The following is a 19,732-nucleotide window of genomic DNA, read 5'->3' as shown; positions in this document are numbered from 1 at the left end:
TAACCCTAACCTAGTTTGAACCCTAACCCTAACCCTAACCCTAACCCTAACCCTAACCCTAACCCTAACCCTAACCCTAACCCTAACCCTAACCCAAACCCTAACCCTAACCCTAACCCTAACCCTAACCTAACCCTAACCCTAACCCTAACCCTAACCCTAACCCTAACCCTAACCCTAACCCTAACCCTAACCCTAACCCTAACCCTAACCCTAACCCTAACCCTAACCTAACCCTAACCCTAACCCTAACCCTAACCCTAACCCTAACCCTAACCCTAACCCTAACCTAACCCTAACCCTAACCCTAACCCTAACCCTAACCTAACCCTAACCTAACCTAACATTATAAGAGATATATACAGTGGGAGTGTCAGTGGGGATGGGGGGTGTGGGGGTGGTGTGGGGGTTGTCACATGGAATGCCCAGGGGCCAGGAACGAATATATGATATTTTCAGTGTTGGTCAGAAATGACCCCAGAAGGGCCCGTTTTGCAGGGGCTAATCCCTGTGAAAAGGCAGGAATTGAGGTTTTAGAAGGCGTCCGCACCGCGTCCGCCTTCTACGAAGGCCACATACTGCTCATAGGACACCCCCCATGAAACTCGGGGGGAAGGCAAATTTTTTGCCAAAAAATGACATATTAATATGACTGAAAAAATCATAAAAATTTCAAATAAAACCCTGGAATTCGGGATGACAAATTCCAAATGGTAGTCAATAATAGAGTTGTACCGCACTCCGTAACCCTAACCTGATTGTGCAATTCAGATTGTTTTCTGTGATTTTTAATAATTTTATTTTTTCATTGTTTTTGACTGATATTTCACTGAAAATCAAATATTTTCATAAGTCATGATAGAAAAGTTGTGAAATAATATCACAAGTCGTGATATCTCAGTAGTTTCTTTTCAAAAAAATTAGTTTTTGTGACAATTAACCCTAACCGAGTGCATGATAGATTTTAAAAAAATTATTTTATTATTATTTTTAAATAAATAGAAATAAACATTCAATAAAATTATAAGTCATGATAGAAAAGTTGATTGATAATTTTGTGATAATTAATTATTAATATTTGTTGGGATAATTCAGGCATATTTCAACGCACTTTAACCCTAACCCTCCATCGTCACCATCTCAATCAGCTTCGGATCCTTCCTCACAGTATCATTCACAATCTCTCTCAAATCATTTGCTTCATTCTTCGCCTTTCTCCATCTGACTGTTGAAATAACTGCAATTATCAGAATGAAAAGTAGAATAAATACCATTATAATTACAATTAGTAACAAATATGATTTCCCTTCTTTTCCTCCTTCCACCACTTTATCATTTCCAGTCTTTGGTTCTGTTTTGTTCTTTGCAATCTGTGGAGAAGTTGCAACCAATCTCTTCCCAAACAGAATCATCACTGACACCTCTGTTTCATCTTTAATTGCTGTTATATTTTCTGATGGGATTCTTCCAATCACTTCTGTTTCTGAAACAAAACCATCTTCCTCAAATGGATATGTCTCAACCAACTCCACATCCCCTGTTTTAAACACAAGTCTGAACAACAAGTCACAAGGCACAAAAAGTGATCCCCTGAATTTCACAACAACATTGCTGCCATTCTCATTTACTGAAACATCTTCCAATTTGGGAATGAAAAATGGAGATGACCTTTCTCCTGCTATCCCTCTCAAATCACATCCATCATTCAAAATCCAAAGAGAAGAAATTCTACTCTTGTCCATCTCCACCTTTCAAGCTTGAAATGGTCAGTGATGCAGAATCTGAACAAATGATGTTTCTTCTCACTGATGGATACTTTTCAATAAATGGATTGTTGTTCATTAACTCTCCTTTCTCAATCGTCACATCACCTGCAGACACTGACAATCCACCTGATGAAGCATTCATTATTGTCACATATTTCATCACCAATGAAGAATTCACTGAATAGACAAGCGATCCATTCCATTTGCATATCTCTTCAAAATCCCTGTTTCTCTCGTTTTCACTTTCTTTTGTTTGCACTCCAATAAATTGACACAAATCCATCGAAACATCCTTTGCATTATGCAACTCAACAATGCTTCCTTTGCTTGACAGAGAATCGCAATCAGAACAGGAACAGTTTGAAAGATTTGTTTGAGCTGAAGTTGAAGAAGCTGAAAGAACAGAAGCTCCTTTTGAATTCCTCGAACAGTTGTTGAACGAGGAGATTTTAATTGAAATTGAACTCGAGGATGAATCGCTAATTTCAATAATGCAACCTTCAGACAATTTCACTCCATCTGCAGACACTCCATTAAATACAACACTTCCACATTGTCCAATCTCAAACACATCTGTTGTTGATTCAATTTGTTCAAATTTCAAATTTGTGATTGACACCTCATCTCCATTTAACAGAAATGAAGGCTTCTTGAATGAAAGCATTGATATTGAGCAGTTATCAACATGAAGAATTCCACTTTCAATGTTCAACAATGTTGAATTCAGAACAATAGATTCAATGCTTTCTGATTGGCCAACAGAAGAAAAATCAATAAATGAAAGAGAAAGCTGACCACTTGATTCATGAATGATTGAACTGCTTGAATATGAAAATAACTGACCAAAATTGAATTTCACACTTTCAATCCGAACAATCCCTGTTGTTGTGATGATGTTTCCCACATCCCCATCAATTGTTGAGTTCAGATATACCATTGCAGCCGAGGAAGATTGCAATGAGCGGATGATCAAATCCATTGCTTCGCATTCCCCAACAATAACCGTCTCCTTCGAGATCAACAGCTGCGAATACGATGAATGAATGATGTGTTGAACTCCCGTATCCAATGATTGACATGGCGTGTTGAACTCTCCACATTGCTTGTTATCTTCGTGATTCACTGCAATAGAAGAAACAAATATCATTTCACTCTGATATTTCACAACCCTCAGCAGAAGATCCTCTTCCCCAGCAAATGAGTCTGTTGTGCAGCCCCACATCGCACGCTCCTTCACAAACGGTGTTCTGAAATCCAAAAGGAATTGCTCATCAACAATTTGTGTTCCAATTGAGTGGCATCGAACATACACATATCTCCCTCTGAACGCAGAGTTGTCCTTAAATGTTATATTTGAGAGAATAAAGTTCAGAGGCTGCTCAGCTGTTGAGGTGCATTCCAGAAACAGTCAACCTCCTCTTCCTGTTGTTGAGCAGAAGCACTCAGAAATTGTGCAAAATGAGTAGTCAACTCTTCCTCCCTCATTCAACACACAAAACATCCCTCCTCCACTTCCACACCTCGTTCCACCACACTTCTTCATCGTTGTGTTTCTCATCACCATTTTTAATGGCTCATCATTGGTATTTCGAATGATGGGAATATCATCTGTCGCGTTCTGGGTGACTTCTTCGAATGAACTCCATTCAATAACAACATCTTGCTCCACTTTATTTTTCTCTCTTCTTGAACTCTTTGATATTCTCAATCCACTTGCTTTTTCCAGCTCAACATTCTTCATTGTCAGGTTTTTGATGTTCAATATTGTTGCTGACAACACAGAAATAATATCCTTTGAAAAAGACAATGATTGCAATGATACAAATTCCAATTGAACTGTGCCTCCATCTGTCTTGATCAGCCCATAGCTGACAATTTCTTCTCTGTCATCTTCTTTTTTGGTGAATGAGCAGTCTTTAACAGTCAATAATCCATTGCTTGATCCAACATGCATCAAATAATTGACTCCACTTGTGAATGAAGAAGGAATCACAAAGTTCATCAGTTCAAAATTTGTAATTCCCTGAATCTTCATTACAGCTTCATCTGTTCATTCAAGTGATAAACGACATTCCAAAGAGCACATGTCTATATTATTTGAGATTATTGAGATTCCACTGAGATCAACACATTTCTGAAGAATTCCTTTTCCAGTGATGGTTATATTCTTTTCACTTCCTCCTGGCAATCGATCCAATGAATAATCAATTGACCGGCAAGGACAATCCGAAAAACCACAGGCACCCATATCTTTTCCTTCGCCTCCAACAAATATCTCTGATCCAAGTGCAATCCAGAAATACACCAGCGGGATGGCATTTGTTGTGTCACTTCCATCTAAACCCATCATTGAATTCAACGAAATATCAGTCAGATGCCCAGATACAGATGGAAGAGAGGTGTTTGTGATGCTCTTTGTCAAGTTTGGCGATTCAACAAACAGGTCATTTCCATATTTTGCAATATTTGGCTTGTCTGCCTCAAAAATGGGGGATGAAATCACAAATGAAGAATCATCATCAATCAGCTTCAGTGCCATCCCTCCCCCAAACCCAATTCTCCGTTCTTCTGCTGGTGCTGTGCATCCTGTGAATGTGCACGAAATGATATTTATTTGAATGCTCCCTTTCACCTGACCATCAATGGCCCCTCCTCTGCTTCCATCAGCCAGCACAGAGCATCCATCAAAAACATTCTCTTCGATATTAATTTGTGTGTTTGAATTTTCATCATTGTTATTATCGATGTTCACACAGCCTCCATTTCCAGCTGCTCTTTCGATTTTTGAGAAATTGCATTTCGTCATGTTCAGCCACAGAGCGTCCACCAACTTTGTATTTGTTCCACTTCCCCTCAATAAGATCAGAGGATTTCTCCTCAAATCAATCGATGAAGCTGAGAATTTGTCGATTATCAGGATCCCTGACTCAACAGACAAGAACAGAAATGTCAATTCTTATGATGGATTTTTAAGAGAAAGAGAACATCGAGACAGAGTTATTGATGATGAAGATGACGAAATGAAAGTGGAGTGAAGAGGAAGAGAAGATGGAAGAGAGAGGATGAGTTTTGATAATTCTGTTTCAACATTTGCTGAAATCATAGATGAGTTTGATGTTGAACTTGAATCAGAGACTGTCCAGCCACTTTCATCATCATTTTCTCGGATTTCATGCTTTTGATCAATAAAGTCCAATTCATCGCTCATCATAATCATTCCATTCACAACAACTTTCTTTGTTCCTGTTTGTCTTGTGAGGGAGTGCTTCATTGTCAAACAAGGGAATTGGACAGTTCCACAGTGTGAGTGATTGGATGCCTCGATATTGCTCACATATATTTCTTCTGGTGTGGGATGAAGATAGATGCAGAGAGGGGTTGCAGCACTTGTGTTTCCATTGTCGTATCCTCGGACTTTGTCAGCAGAATCTAATGATGTCGTAACGCATGTGATGTTTTCTGATTTTGCAGTCACTTCAAACTTTGGAGAAAGAACAAAGATATTTTTTCCCCACTTGGCTGTGTTTGTTCCGAATGAAGAGGATATCAGAAAATTGGGATTTTCATTCATCAATTGAAGATGGATTCCACCTCCAAAACCATTAGATACCGAACAAAAGCATCCATCAAAGGTCCCGCCTTCAACTTTCACTTCATTCGCTTCTCCTGCACATAACATTGCTGATCCTACGTTGGATGTTTTTGTGCTTCCGCATCTGAAAATGCTCTCGAAATCATATCTTTATCTATTATGAAATTGAAAAAGCAAATGTTGGCTATCAACTGCGAACTATTCAATAAAAAAAAGCATGATTGAATTATAAATTAAAAACAATACTTATTTGTTAAAATTAAATGGAAACCACTAAAGTTATTCGATTAACAGTTGCATCGAATATGTGTGTTCTATCTTCGCATTTGTGTTAAGAACAGGCTCATAATGCAAATGAATAATTCTTTACAAATGAAAATTAGAATAAACATTGAAAATAGAGTTTTTCGTAAAAAGAATCGAAAAATACCTTGCACTTTTTATTAATAAACAATTGCAAAGTGGTTCAATCAAATGATGCTCTTTTTCATGGAAAAACTGATATTTTAATTTTGATCAAAAAATATGATACATAATTTTTTGATTCGGAATATTTTCTTCTTTTAAAGAAGTTTGTTATGAACCAACAAACATTATTGTGAAACAAACATTTTTTTCATGAGAATGATGGAAACGGAATGTAAAAAAATTAACTTCCATGAGTCATATTTTTGATCTGATTTCACTTTTCAAAAATATTTACCCACATGTCTTGTGAAATATATTGTTTTCATAAATTTTGATTTTAAATTCTTCTTTTCGAAATTTTTTCCTGCTTTTCCAATTTTTTCAATAATAATCTCAATAAATTCGGACCGTCAAACGGCACAAAAATTTTCCATCGTCGGTTTTCAGTTTTTTTTCACATTTAGTCCAATTAGATACTTGTGTCAGTATTCTTTTTGAAAAAGCCATTATCATCCATCATGTTGCTGAAGATCCCAGATGCGTTTTCGAAAACTTCCAAATATTGTTTTTGAAAGAAATATGTTTTAATTTTTCCGTCCAACGAAGTCATTTCATATTAAGCTTAAAGGAAAATTTGAAAAATTAAACAATGAATAATTAAATAAAGAAAAAAGCGAGTATTTTTCTTCAAAGGAAATAAATTGAAACAGTCCTTCTTTGTGCATTCTTCTTATTCTTTTTGGAATTTGAATTGGTTATTCTTTTCACAATATTAAGAAAACTGTGAAAAAAATGAAAAGTTATGGTTTTTTCAATTAGAGAATTTCAACAACTAACATTCTTGATATTTTTCCAAAATGTTCAGTCCTTTTTTTCTAACTTTTATCTTTTTCGCAAACTGACCGGATGTGACTTCAGTGACTTGTGACGACAGTGACGTGTCAAAATTCCGATTCCCGCTTACTCATCAGTGAAAACTGTGTTATGGAAATTTTGATGAGAAATTTTATGAATTTTCTTGTTTCAAAAATTGAAATAAAAATCATATTCAATTAAAATATGAATTATTTAGAATAATAAAAACAACAAAATGTTTTTCTTTTCTGACGTGGAAAAATCTGTCACGTCCGTTAAAATTTCAAATGTTCACGTCAGAAGTCAGCACGTCACCCAGGGCTGTGTTGGATATCTTTTTTTAACAATTTTTGTATATATTCATTTCAAAAGTTTTCGTTTTGTAATTTCTCATTTTTCATTTTTTTTTTTTTTTTTTTTTTTTTTTTTTTTTTTTTTTTTTTTTTTTTTTTTTGTGACAGACAGCTGCAAAAATGGAAAAAAGCGTCACACAGGTCTATTGAATGTATTCAAATTGAAATTCTTTAATAAAAATAGTTAAGTTCCAATATCAAAAAATTATATTTTCTCGTGATCAAATACATAATATATATTGAGAGCTTTGTAATTTTAACAATTGACATTATCTCTTTATATATTACAGAATAATCAGCAAAATCGAAACAGTGAGCGGCAGAATGGAATGTAAAACAAGTGTGCAAAATGCGAGTAATGATCTCTATTTAAAGGACGAAAAAGGAAAAACACAAGCAATGCTATGGATTGCTGAGAAAAAGACAGATCCTCCATTAGAAATTCGTCATAGAATAACTTTTACCGATGAGGAAGGATGGACAATGGCCATGCACTGGATTGCATATGTTAAAACAGAGCCACCAGAATGGATGAGGCACGGAATAACGCTATGTAATAAATATGGAAGCACAATGGCCATGCACTGGATTTCTTGTGTTCGCACAGAACCACCAGAATGGATGAGACATGAAATTACTCTTTGTAATAAATATGGAAGCACAATGGCCATGCACTGGATTTCTTGTGTTCGCACAGAACCACCAGAATGGATGAGACATGAAATTACTCTTTGTAATAAATATGGAAGTACAATGGCCATGCACTGGATTCAATACGTGAAGACAGATCCACCTAAATGGATGCGGCATGGAGTAAATTTTACTGATATAGATGGATGGACAATTGCCATGCACTGGATTGAATACGTCAAAACAGAGCCACCAAGATGGATGAGACACAGTGTTACAATTTGCGATAAGGATGGACGGACAGTGGACATGTACTGGATTGCAAATGTTAAAACAGAACCACCGGAATGGATGAGACATGGTATAACTCTTGGCGATAAAAAAGGATCAACGATGGCTATGCAATGGATCATGAATATAAAAACAGATCCACCTGAATGGATGAGACACAACGAAGCTATTTTTAACAACAATGGGCAAACAATGGCAATGCTTTGGATAATATTTGTTAAAACAGATCCACCGAAATGGATGAGACATAATAACAAACTTTGTGATATGAAAGGACAAACAATGATGATGTTGTGGAGCCAATATGTGAAGACAAGCATACCTGATTGGATGGTATATGATAACAAAATTCGCGATATTTACGGGAGAACAGAGGCCATGAGCTGGATTGTGAAGAATAAGGCAGAACCACTTTTGTGGATGAGGCACAACGAAACAATTTCTGATTTTAAAGGACAAACAATGGCAATGCTTTGGATTGCAAATGTAAAGACAGAGCCACCAAAGTGGATGAGACATGAAAAAACATTCAAAGATATTGACGGCTGGACAATGGCCATGCTCTGGATTAAAGAAGTGAAGACAGAACCGCCGGAATGGATGAGACATAGCATAACGCTTGGAAATAAGAAAGGAGAAACAATGGCCATGGTATGGATCAAGTTTGTCAAAACAGACCCACCAGAATGGATGAGACATTGTCTTTCATTTGCTGACAATAACGGAGAAACAATGGCAATGCATTGGATTGTAAATGTCAAGACAGATCCATCTGAATGGATGAGACATGGCATAACGCTTGGAAATAAGAAAGGAGAAACAATGGCCATGATATGGATTCGTGCTGTTAAAACAGACCCTCCAAAATGGATGAGACATAGCAATGAACTTGCAGATAAAGATGAAAACACAATGGCGATGAAGTGGGTTGTGAATGCTAAAACAGATCCACCAGAATGGATGAGACACAAAGAAACAATATGTAACAATAGTGGGTGGACAATGTCAATGCAATGGATTATATTTGTTCGAACAGAACCTCCAAAATGGATGAGGCATATCAACAATTTTTGTGATAAAGCAAAGCAAACAATGGCAATGATTTGGATTTATTGGACAAAAAAGGAACCACCTAAGTGGATGCGGCATGGAATAACTCTTGCAGATAAAGATGAAAACACAATGGCCATGCGCTGGATTGAATACGTCAAAACAGACCCACCAGAATGGATGAGACATGAAAAAACATTCAAAGATATTGACGGCTGGACAATGGCCATGCTCTGGATTAAAGAAGTGAAGACAGAACCGCCGGAATGGATGAGACATAGCATAACGCTTGGAAATAAGAAAGGAGAAACAATGGCCATGGTATGGATCAAGTTTGTCAAAACAGACCCACCAGAATGGATGAGACATGAAAAAACACTCAAAGATATTGACGGCTGGGCAATGGCCATGTACTGGATTGCATATGTTAAAACAGATCCACCAGAATGGATGAGACACAATATCACATTTACCAATGAATGTGGAGAAACAATGGCAATGATGTGGATAGAGAATGCGAAGAAAGAACCGCCGGAATGGATGAGACATGACACAGCAATTAGCGATAAAAAAGGAAGCACAATGGCTATGCAGTGGATTGTGAATGTCAAAGCAGAGCCACCAGAGTGGATGAGACACGACATCATGATTCGCGATAAAAAAGGAAACACAATGGCCATGTACTGGATTGCATATGTTAAAACAGATCCACCAGAATGGATGAGGCACGGAATAACGCTATGTAATAAATATGGAAGCACAATGGCCATGTACTGGATTGCATATGTTAAAACAGATCCACCAGAATGGATGAGGCACGGAATAACGCTATGTAATAAATATGGAAGTACAATGGCCATGCACTGGATAGAGAATGTGAATACAGAACCGCCGGAATGGATGAGACATGACACAGCAATTAGCGATAAAAAAGGAAGCACAATGGCTATGCAGTGGATTGTGAATGTCAAAGCAGAGCCACCAGAGTGGATGAGACACGACATTACACTTCGAAACAATTTTGAATCAACAATGGCTATGATATGGATTCACTATGTTCAAACAGACCCTCCAGAATGGATGAGACATGACACATCACTCAAAGATATTATTGGAATGACAATGGCCATGCGCTGGATTACAAATGTAAAGACAGACCCACCAAAATGGATGAGACATGATGCATCACTCAAAGGTATTATTGGAATGACAATTGCCATGATATGGATTCAATTTGTTCAAACAGAGCCACCAGAATGGATGAGACATGACACATCACTCAAAGATATAATTGGAATGACAATGGCCATGCACTGGATTCAAGAAGTGAAGACAGAGCCACCAAAGTGGATGAGACACGATATAACAATTAAATGTGGTTTGAAAGGACAGACAATGGCTATGTGCTGGATTGAATACGTCAAAACAGACCCACCAGAATGGATGAGACATGACACATCACTCAAAGATATAATTGGAATGACAATGGCCATGCGCTGGATTAAAGAAGTGAAGACAGAACCGCCGGAATGGATGAGACATGAAAAAACACTCAAAGATATTGACGGCTGGGCAATGGCCATGTACTGGATTGCATATGTTAAAACAGATCCACCAGAATGGATGAGACACAATATCACATTTACCAATGAATGTGGAGAAACAATGGCAATGATGTGGATAGAGAATGCGAAGAAAGAACCGCCGGAATGGATGAGACATGACACAGCAATTAGCGATAAAAAAGGAAGCACAATGGCTATGCAGTGGATTGTGAATGTCAAAGCAGAGCCACCAGAGTGGATGAGACACGACATCATGATTCGCGATAAAAAAGGAAACACAATGGCCATGTACTGGATTGCATATGTTAAAACAGATCCACCAGAATGGATGAGGCACGGAATAACGCTATGTAATAAATATGGAAGCACAATGGCCATGTACTGGATTGCTAATGTTAAAACAGAGCCACCAGAATGGATGAGGCACGGAATAACGCTATGTAATAAATATGGAAGTACAATGGCCATGCACTGGATTCAAGGTGTGAATACAGAACCGCCGGAATGGATGAGACATGGCATCATGATTCGCGATAAGGATGGTGACGCGATGGTTGATTATTGGAAAAACAATTTGATAACTGATCCACCAGAATGGATGAAGACTGATAATTCAACATAATTGCGAAAGAGCATTTCTTAGGAGCTGAAATTCGTTTACTGAGCTTAAACGAATCAACATTTCACAGCATGTCTGAACAAAAACCTTTGACATTCATGAGATGAAATGTATTTCATTGGAAAGTTCTTTCTTTCTTTTTTGAAAAGATTTTCACTCTTTTCATGGATATTTGGACATGCTTCAAAAACCATTCTTTTTTAACTTCTGCCTTTGTTTTTTTGTTGTTTTGATATCTTCTGTCCAAATATGTGTATCATTTCATTCTTTGAATTTTTGACTTCTAAGATTTGTCATACTAGTCTGTTTTCTTTTTTGTAATAACTTCCATAGACCTGAGTTGATTGATTCAGATAAAACTATTTTTTTCCATTCATTTGCATTTCACAATATTAACTGAAATTTTTGAGTCGATTTTTTCTTGCATAAAATCAGTCAAGAAATCGGAAAAAGGCAAGAAGCGAGATAAGCGGTTGATATTGAAATATTATTAGCAATCTTCCTCAAACTGTAATTTAGAGAAAGTGGAAGAAGAGGAGGATGATAAAGAACAAGAATTTAAAAAAAGATCTCCTTTGCCTTCAAAATCTTGGCATAAGGCTACTTAAAGGGTACCTAAAAAATTAAAAACGAGCTTTATGAAAATGCTAATTGTTTTCGAGTGAACTTTCATCAACACTCTTTGGTGTTGACTATATGTTTAAGTTATCATTTTTATATTTTTGGGTTTTCGTTCTCAAAAACAACTGTCCCCTCATTGAAATTTTGAGTAATTTTTTTTTGGAGAATTAATTAAATAACAATAAAAAGACATTTTTTGGTTTTTAAATTTGAATTTTATTGCTATATGCAGTTGTTTGGGTTGCAAAAAGCTCAAGTTTAGTATTTAAATGAAGTTTGAAAAAAGTCTCGAAAAATTTAAGATTTTTTTAATAAGACCATTCTATCATTTTTTGTTTTGATCAATTGGTTATTATAAACCGAATATATTTATAATATCTTAACATTGTATTTTTTAGCTATTTATTCATGGATTTAACAAAAAAATCTGGTGCCTTTAAAGTAGCGTCTTGCCATGTCGAATCTGGTGGATGTGATGGCGTGTTCGTCTCCCCATGAGAAGTTGATTGTAGACTTGAGGGATTCGCTGTTTATGTTGCTTCATGGAAGGAATGCAAAGAAAGAAATGGCGATTGGTTCCTTGAAGGAGCGGGAGCAGACAGCTGCTCAGATCCTGTTCTGGGTGGCCAATCTTGCGCTCCACTCCTTTGACGAAATGGAAAATGAGCTTTCCTCTTTGGCCAATCTCAGTCCCCACATTGTGCTGTTCTCAGAACACATGGTCATCTGCATTGCTCTCCACTCCGACTGCTCGTCAGACTCTGACACTTCATCTGTCTCTTCAGCCTCCACCATTATCACATCTTCCTCTGATGTTTCTGTGAAGAGCGAGAGATTCACAAAATCACCTCCTCCTTCATCGGTATTTGAGGATGATGAAGATTTTAATAAAAAAGAGTGCCTGAGGTTGAAGGCGCTAGAGCTGCTGATCAACAAGATGATGGAGGGTTACAAAAGAATCTGTTGCCTTTTCGGTTGAAATAATGCGATGTGTCTGAGGCTGTAGATCCCATCAAAATAGCAGAAAAACTATTGAAAGATTGATGATTGTTTGAAAAGATGGATGGAACTAAAAGTGGTTAAATAACTTCTCTTTGAAGCATCGTTGATAGCTAACTAGAAAACTGGTTGGAGAATGAATGAAGGAGGAGGAGGCGAGGATGAATGAATGAAATGTATTTTCTTTTGTTTGAAGCAAACACTCCGAAAGAGTTGAGCGAAAATGCATCCAAAGTCTGATAAATCGGTGTCTTTGGAGAGAAATTTTTTAACAATGATGTTTCTGTATTTCCATAAATCGAAGAATCACATGTTTCCCACTCTTCCCCGGCATTCAAGTCGGTTTCTTTGTTTACAACTTTCAGTTGATAGTACTTCCTGCATTATCACAGTTATGTCCATTGGAACAGTCTGCTTCTTTTTCTTTTTCTTCTTTTTCTTCTGTCGTAACATCTTTATCTGCAAGTGGTAAGTATTCCTTTGGCAAACAAGAAGATAGCATCCTCACTCTTTTATATTTTTCCTGCGAAAGTTCAGCCAAACTTGCTGCTGCTCAGTTTTCTGAAAGGTATTCAAAATCTTTGTTTGTTTGCCAGAACGAAATTTCAAATTGCCTCGATTGTTCCATTTCTTCATGTGCTGCCCAAACAGTGCAAGTAGCATGTCCATAGTCTCTTAAATAACGCTCAGATGTCTTCCGCTTTTCAGTAACAGCACAATCACCTCAACTCGCCTTTCCTCAACCACCATCCTTGGTCGCTCCTCTGCTGCTCTGCTAAACATCCTCATATTCCTCAGCTCCCTTTGCGCGTGCCATTGCACGCTGTGTATCTGTCAATGCAATCAGGCAGAGAGAATACACACACCTCGGCCAAAGGAGTGTGCATGTCTGTGAAACTGTCCATGAACAAATGTAGAATACAAGAAGCACTGCCTCGAGGTTCATACAGGACGAAGAGAAAACAAGATTGATTGTGAATACAAACAGAAGAACGATCGGATTGAGCTGAAGAAGCCGAACGTCTTCATCACTGTCGCTTGAGAAGTTCACAAAGAAGCCGTGGGTAATTGCTTGAAGAACTAAAATTGAGTTTCTTTGTGTTAACAGAATCAAAAATATGAAAAAATTATTAATTTTTATTTTTCGGAATAATAATTCATATCACCTGAATATTTTAAGATGATAATTGGAAAATATTATGAATATATGAACAAATGTTGGTATTAAAGAGAATGAAAAATATGAATCAAATCTCATCAGCTCCACAACCATCCCAAGCATAAAAGAGTTGCAAAGAAATTGTTGTTGAATGCATTTTTGTTGATGTTTGTGAGGAATTTGCAGATAGCACTCAATTGCTGCATCTTTAGTGAGCAGCTCATCAGAAGAGCAGAATGACAGAATCTGCTCATTCCCCTTCCACACACGAAAGCGAACGCTCTACAAGTCTTCACTTTCGATGTGAATGATAGGTTGGAAGATGGAAAAGGAAGAAAAAAAATGAAAAAAAGAAAAAAGGAAGAAGGAAGAAGGAAGAAGGAAGATGAGAGAGGCAGTTGTAAATGTCTGGTGGATGGAATGAGGTTAAAAGAGAAGGAAGAGAAGGAAGAGAAGGAAGAGAAGGAAGATGCAAAGGAGGAGTGGAATGTGAATACGATGAAGACGAAAACGATGTGTTTATAAGGCAGAGAATTGAAGTTGTGGCTGTGGGGTGGTGAAGAAGATGAAATGGAAAAAGCAGAAGCAAAAGAAGAAGAAGAAGAACAAGAACAAGAAGAAGAAGAAGAACAAGAACAAGAACAAGAACAAGAACAAGAAGAAGAAAAAGAAGAAGAACAGGAAGAAGAAATATTTGGTAAACTCAAAGAAAAAGATGAAGACGAATACGAACACGAAAAAGATAATGAGGATGACGATGATGAAAAGCAAGAATACAAAGGAATTGGAGATCGAGGCATTTCATTGCATAGAAGGTGAGCTGTTTAACACGCAGAATACGGTAACAATGTAGCAGCAGCGATAGCGTCAAGTATCATACATGTACCCCAGCTGCTTCAAGTGTCACTGCCCTCATCCACTGCCCGACATCATCCGTTTCAAATGCTGACTCTTTTGATGTCGCGGCCTCCGACACATCAGAAGGGCTGATTGGAGGCGCTGATTATGAAGAAGGTGATGACTGTTCATCTTCTGCTGCCTTCCTTTCTTCGCTTCTCAATCGCCTGAATAGCGAATAAGATTGGGAAAATGCTCCAAATGAGGTTGATAGCACAGATGAAGACTCAAAGAGAAGAAAATGATGATACCGAGCGATTCGACGACTGATATTCATTGATGGTTATGAAATGCTGATTGAGGTACCCCATCATGTCTGCAGGAAGTTCCGTCTGCAGTACGTGAAGTCTTCATTTAGTCATCGCAAATGATTGAATTTTTAACAGAGAGACTTGAAGGCTTCTTTCTATCAGTGCATCCAACAGAAGAACAGATATTGAACACACTGAAATGGATGTGAATAGTTGTTATTGTGAATACTGAGAATGTTATTGTTTTTAAGATCTCAAAAGTTGAACAACTCGAGAGATCAAATATGCTCTTGGAGAAGATAGCATTGCTGCTGATGAAACATTTTGATAGAATCAGATGAGAAATGACGGTGGAAATGTGTTTTTCTTCTAATGACTGCTCTGTTCATTGTTAAAAAATAAAAAGGAGGGATCAAAGAGTAATTCAAAAGGATGTCTATTCATTTTCACTGGTCATTGGAATTTGATGTGGCAGTCATTGAAGTCCAACGAAGAGAATCCGATTGCTCCAAGAAAAAAAAAAAGTGTGCGCAAAAAGCATATTCGGATGATGAATTCAAACCCGTAATCACCATCTTATTCTCTTGGTTGAGCAGAAGAATTTTCTGATTCATTTCTTCTAGGTTTTTGATGAACAATTAAAGGAGTTGTTGAATTTTTGTGCTTCATGAATGTGATTCTGATGCAGTTGCCTTTGCAACATTCCTCATCCAATCATCGTTCGATTGAAGCCAAATGGCTTTTCAACTTCCGAGGCGTTTGATTAATCCCAAAGATAATTGGTATAATCATTCATTGATGCTTTTCCACAAATCATTTGCCTTGCCATCCTTGATGTTGGAGAATGGCCTTCAATAATTTTCATTTCTCATAAATATATTGCCGAAATCGTTTTGTAATTTCCTTCTTCTGTTGGACTGATTTTTGCTTTGTATTGCAATTCTTTTTGCTTTTTTGTTTCATAATTCATTTCTCTTCAAGAATCGCACCCGCTTGATTCATTATACTCTTCTTTGAAACTCCTATAAAACATCAGGAAATAGGTCATCTCTGAAATCCGTAGAAATCCGATTCATGAAACTCAATGTCTCAAAATTAAAAACTTTTCTCAAGATTATTATTTTATGTTGGCTTGATCAAAGAGATACAAATCATTTGTCTTTCTGACATTTCCCAGCCGAGATCTTTTGCTTTGGAGAATATTCTATTTATTTCAGTTTGTTTATAAAGGAAAGAAATTGTATTGAAATTGTCAGTGTTTAATTTTGCAAGATAATCAGGCATGTTTGTGTTTGTCGATTGTTTATTTTATACAAAGTTTTGCACTCAATGGTAACTATTTTTCAACAAACAGAATGACATTGCGCATCGATGATAAGCATTTCGATGAGATTCAAGAGTTTCCCACAACAGAATAGTTTTTGGGTTTGTGTATTTCAAATTGTCTCAAAATCGCACAGCTTCACGTTTTTTATTGATGAAATTGAAGATATTTTTTCTGAGCTTGAACACTGCACTGAAAGTGTACAGAAGCAGAAAATTGAAGAAATGAACGAAGTGATGGAAGAGATGAATGAAGATGAATTCTTATCTATTTTTGCGAAAGAGTTATTCGACAAAATTCACAAAATAATTGAAGAAGGCAAACTATCGATTGGAAACATCATTCCTCTGCTGAAGCATATTGGATATTGTGAAGCACTGAAAAGAATTTGGATCAGGGGTTTTGAAGAATCTTCGTTGAACAAAAGATTTGAGAGGATGATCATTGATGAAAATGAGAAGAAAAAAGATGAAAGGAACGTGAATTTTCAAGTTGATCTTAGTGAATGCTATCTTTTGTTTCACAAAACTTTTTCAAAAGAACTATTATCGATTTGCATTCCTTGTATACTGAATGTTACTTCAAACAGAGATGAAGATGAGGAGATACAAAAAAAAGTAGAAATGGCTTTTCTGGCTTTGAGTTGCATTGATGAAATTTATGTATGAACATTTTTTTTTGATATTGTAAATTTTTTTATCTCTTTTTTTCTTAGATATTGGATAAAGAACTGTATTTGAATGAGATCACAGAAAATATCAAATATCATCAAAAATGTCACAACCTCACTCGACTTGCATATCAGTCTGTTTGGCAATTTTTGATGTACAGATTTATCAATGACAAAAGCTTGGAAGAAGTTTTTGTAAATGAGCTGCATTTTGCGAGAGAGGCAATAAAAGAATTGGAAGAGCTGGCGAAGTGCGAGAAGCAAAAGAAGAAGGAAAAGAAGCCAAAGGAAACAAAAATTGAGGGTACTTTTTTGAGATGGATTTTGTTATTGCCCTTTTATATTGGCAAGTGTCAATTGCGTGACGAAGAACATGTTGAACTGGCTCATCGTCTTATACGTCTGTATAAAGCAGAAATAGAAAATGAAAGTGTGATATTTGACAGTTTTGTTTATGTTATATGGGCAATGGGGGTTAATGAGTCTATAAATATTGATATTTTGCTGGAAGAAGGAGCTTTCGATCTGCCTGTGAAAGAAATTCAGCGACCAACAATGAAAAATGAAGTCATGTATTATTGTCTTGTATTCTTTTTAGTAATTTCAAAAAGATTGAAAGGAAAGAATAAAGACGAAAAGGAAGATGTGAAAAGAAAGACAATTAAAAGGGAAATATTTGAAAAGTTTGAAGAAGAAGGTTACGAAGATGCCATCATAAGCTTTTATCAATCATTTGATCATCTTAACGAGGAATATTATTTTGAATTATTGTTGGATGTTTCATGTTATTTTGTGAATGCTTGAAGAAATGAGAAGAATTCCAACTTGCACTCTGAAGTTTTATTATTTTTTTTCTATTTTCATCATTTCGCAAAATTACAAAAAATAGATTGAAGAATTATTAAAATTGTTTTAACTTCCTTTTTTATATAAATAAAAAGAACAGAATAAGAAAAAATTTCATTCTTGTCATTTTTTATTATTTCCATTAAGAATCCTCATTGAACGAATATTCGTATCATATCTTCGAAAAGAATACTCATTTTTTTCATGAAAAATGAACTGTTTTGTTATTTCCTCTTGAAACTTCAAGTTTCCTTTGCTTTTTCTCTTTCTCTCCGCATTCTCGATGAATTCGAGAAGAAGAAGGTGAAAAATGAAATGAAAATTCTTGAGAAGAATGAAAAGGCATCAATGAAGAAATGTTTGTTGAAGAATACAGACATCAGCTTGGTGATCGCCAAATGCAAGAATAAACATGGATGAAAAAGAAGCTGATCCAATGCTCCAACTCAGAATGGGAATGACAGAACAAGTAATTCATGGTTAATTGCTTTTCACATTCTTCTCTTTTTTTGTTTAATTTTTCATATCTCTTTATTCTTTTCCCTCCTTCTTGTAGCCCTTCGCTTTTCTCTTTATTCCTTTTTTCTCTTCCTCTTGAATAATAACACTCGTTTCATCCATTTCATCTCAAAATGTTATTCTTCAAAACCCATTCTTCCAAATCCGCTTTTTATCTCAAACACAATACAACTGCAATGTATTTATTCAAATAAAAAACCTTTCATTTTTGATTGTTGAGAACGAATTGAAAAGACGTAGCGAATGAATTCATAGCTTTGATGCAAATAGTTGATATGTTCAATGGAAAAAAGTCTTCCTTTGCCTTTTCCCATCCGTTCTCCAATTTTTCTGTTTTCATAGACACTCAAAATGCATGAAAAGTAAAAATTCTGTTTGAAATTCTCATGATTTCTTTGATGATGCTGATAAAGAAAGAAGAACAATAAGAATGAAGAAATATCAGATGTGGAGTGTTTCGTGCTTGATGATGGTTTGTCGTGAAGAATTTGAAATGAGAATTATTTCTTGAATGTGAAAAAAAGAAGAATTATGATAATCTTAATTGAAAGAGATATATTTATGGTGGCACTGATGATGATTTAAAAGTTAACATTCTTGTTTATAGATGGTCAAATATTGAAGGAAAAATGAATGCTGTTCAAGATGATCTTGTTACTAATGAAGAAAAAAAGGAGGAAGGAAGTGGAGGAAGAAGAAGTGGAAGTTAAATATGAAGGCAATGCAACATCATGTTGTAGAAAAGTTGCGGACGAAGATGTAAACGAATAATTTGAGAGGAAGGGAAAGCCGCACGAAGAAAAAGAAGAGAAGGTTGTGATAGCGAAAATAGCAGTGAAAAGTATTTGGCGTCAAAATACGAATTATCTATATGAAGCAAAATATTCATCTCTATCTCTCTCCTCTTCTGCTTCTTTTACTCTCTCTTCATCTCTTCCTTCTTCATCTTCTCTTTATATTTCGTATTTCTTTCTCTTTGACTTTCACTTTTTTCTTTTTCTTTTTGACTTTTTCTGTTTCAATGGCTTTCAGCGCAGCTTGGTTCTTTACCATATTCTTCAGCTTTCTCCTTCTCTCCTGAGTCTCAAGAAGTCTTTTCGCTTTTCGTTCCTCTTTCTTTTCAGTTTCCATGTATACCTTCTCCTTCTTCTTTCTTTTTCTCTTCGTTTTTTTTTTTTTTTTTTTTTTTTTTTTTTTTTTTTTTTTTTTTTTTTTTTTTTTTTTTTTTATGCTGGTATTATTTATGTTGGTCCACTCGCTGTTCAAAATGTCCAAATCACTGTGTTCCTCGCAATCCTCTTCAACCGCCTTCCAATG

The 19,732-nt window shown here is 36.1% G+C and overlaps 6 protein-coding genes across 6 annotated transcripts in view; 4 read left to right on the top strand and 2 right to left on the bottom strand.

Annotated features, from left to right (window-relative positions):
- The window catches only part of MONOS_17436 (uncharacterized protein), a gene marked incomplete at both ends in the record, with an annotated part of 2,946 nt that extends 1,990 nt beyond the window's left edge, over positions 1–956 (bottom strand). Inside the window, 3 exons of the mRNA XM_067870356.1 lie at positions 28–129; positions 684–749; positions 942–956. Coding sequence (XP_067729786.1) covers positions 28–129; positions 684–749; positions 942–956 — 183 coding nt within the window. The remainder of the gene's footprint in view (positions 1–27; positions 130–683; positions 750–941) is intronic.
- Positions 957–1,118: 162 nt separating this feature from the next.
- On the bottom strand, positions 1,119–5,445 carry MONOS_15972 (uncharacterized protein; the record flags this gene model as incomplete). Its single annotated transcript, XM_067868876.1, has 5 exons — positions 1,119–1,554; positions 1,817–3,088; positions 3,287–3,812; positions 4,002–4,688; positions 4,752–5,445. The coding sequence occupies 5 exons, from the start codon at positions 5,443–5,445 to the stop codon at positions 1,119–1,121; spliced, it is 3,615 nt and encodes a 1,204-aa protein (XP_067729785.1).
- Positions 5,446–7,298: 1,853 nt separating this feature from the next.
- Positions 7,299–11,538, top strand: MONOS_15973 (uncharacterized protein; the record flags this gene model as incomplete). Its single annotated transcript, XM_067868877.1, has 1 exon — positions 7,299–11,538. One exon carries the CDS (start codon positions 7,299–7,301, stop codon positions 11,130–11,132), a length of 3,834 nt encoding a protein of 1,277 aa, XP_067729784.1. The 3' UTR covers positions 11,133–11,538.
- Positions 11,539–12,204: 666 nt separating this feature from the next.
- MONOS_9226 (uncharacterized protein) lies at positions 12,205–12,729 on the top strand (the record flags this gene model as incomplete). The annotated part of the gene is made up of 1 exon (XM_067879705.1): positions 12,205–12,729. The coding sequence occupies one exon, from the start codon at positions 12,205–12,207 to the stop codon at positions 12,727–12,729; it is 525 nt and encodes a 174-aa protein (XP_067729783.1).
- A 1,749-nt stretch (positions 12,730–14,478) lies between these two features.
- Positions 14,479–14,987, top strand: MONOS_9225 (uncharacterized protein; the record flags this gene model as incomplete). Its single annotated transcript, XM_067879704.1, has 2 exons — positions 14,479–14,723; positions 14,765–14,987. 2 exons carry the CDS (start codon positions 14,479–14,481, stop codon positions 14,985–14,987), a joined length of 468 nt encoding a protein of 155 aa, XP_067729782.1.
- Positions 14,988–17,003: 2,016 nt separating this feature from the next.
- Positions 17,004–17,415, top strand: MONOS_9224 (uncharacterized protein; the record flags this gene model as incomplete). The annotated part of the gene is made up of 3 exons (XM_067879703.1): positions 17,004–17,042; positions 17,096–17,354; positions 17,402–17,415. The coding sequence occupies 3 exons, from the start codon at positions 17,004–17,006 to the stop codon at positions 17,413–17,415; spliced, it is 312 nt and encodes a 103-aa protein (XP_067729781.1).
- Positions 17,416–19,732: the final 2,317 nt, after the last annotated feature.

This window comes from Monocercomonoides exilis (assembly GCF_001643675.1).
Source record: "Monocercomonoides exilis strain PA203 chromosome Unknown scaffold16-1735695, whole genome shotgun sequence".
Classification (NCBI taxonomy): Eukaryota; Preaxostyla; order Oxymonadida; family Polymastigidae; genus Monocercomonoides; species Monocercomonoides exilis.
This window is presented reverse-complemented; position numbering and strand designations above follow the sequence as displayed.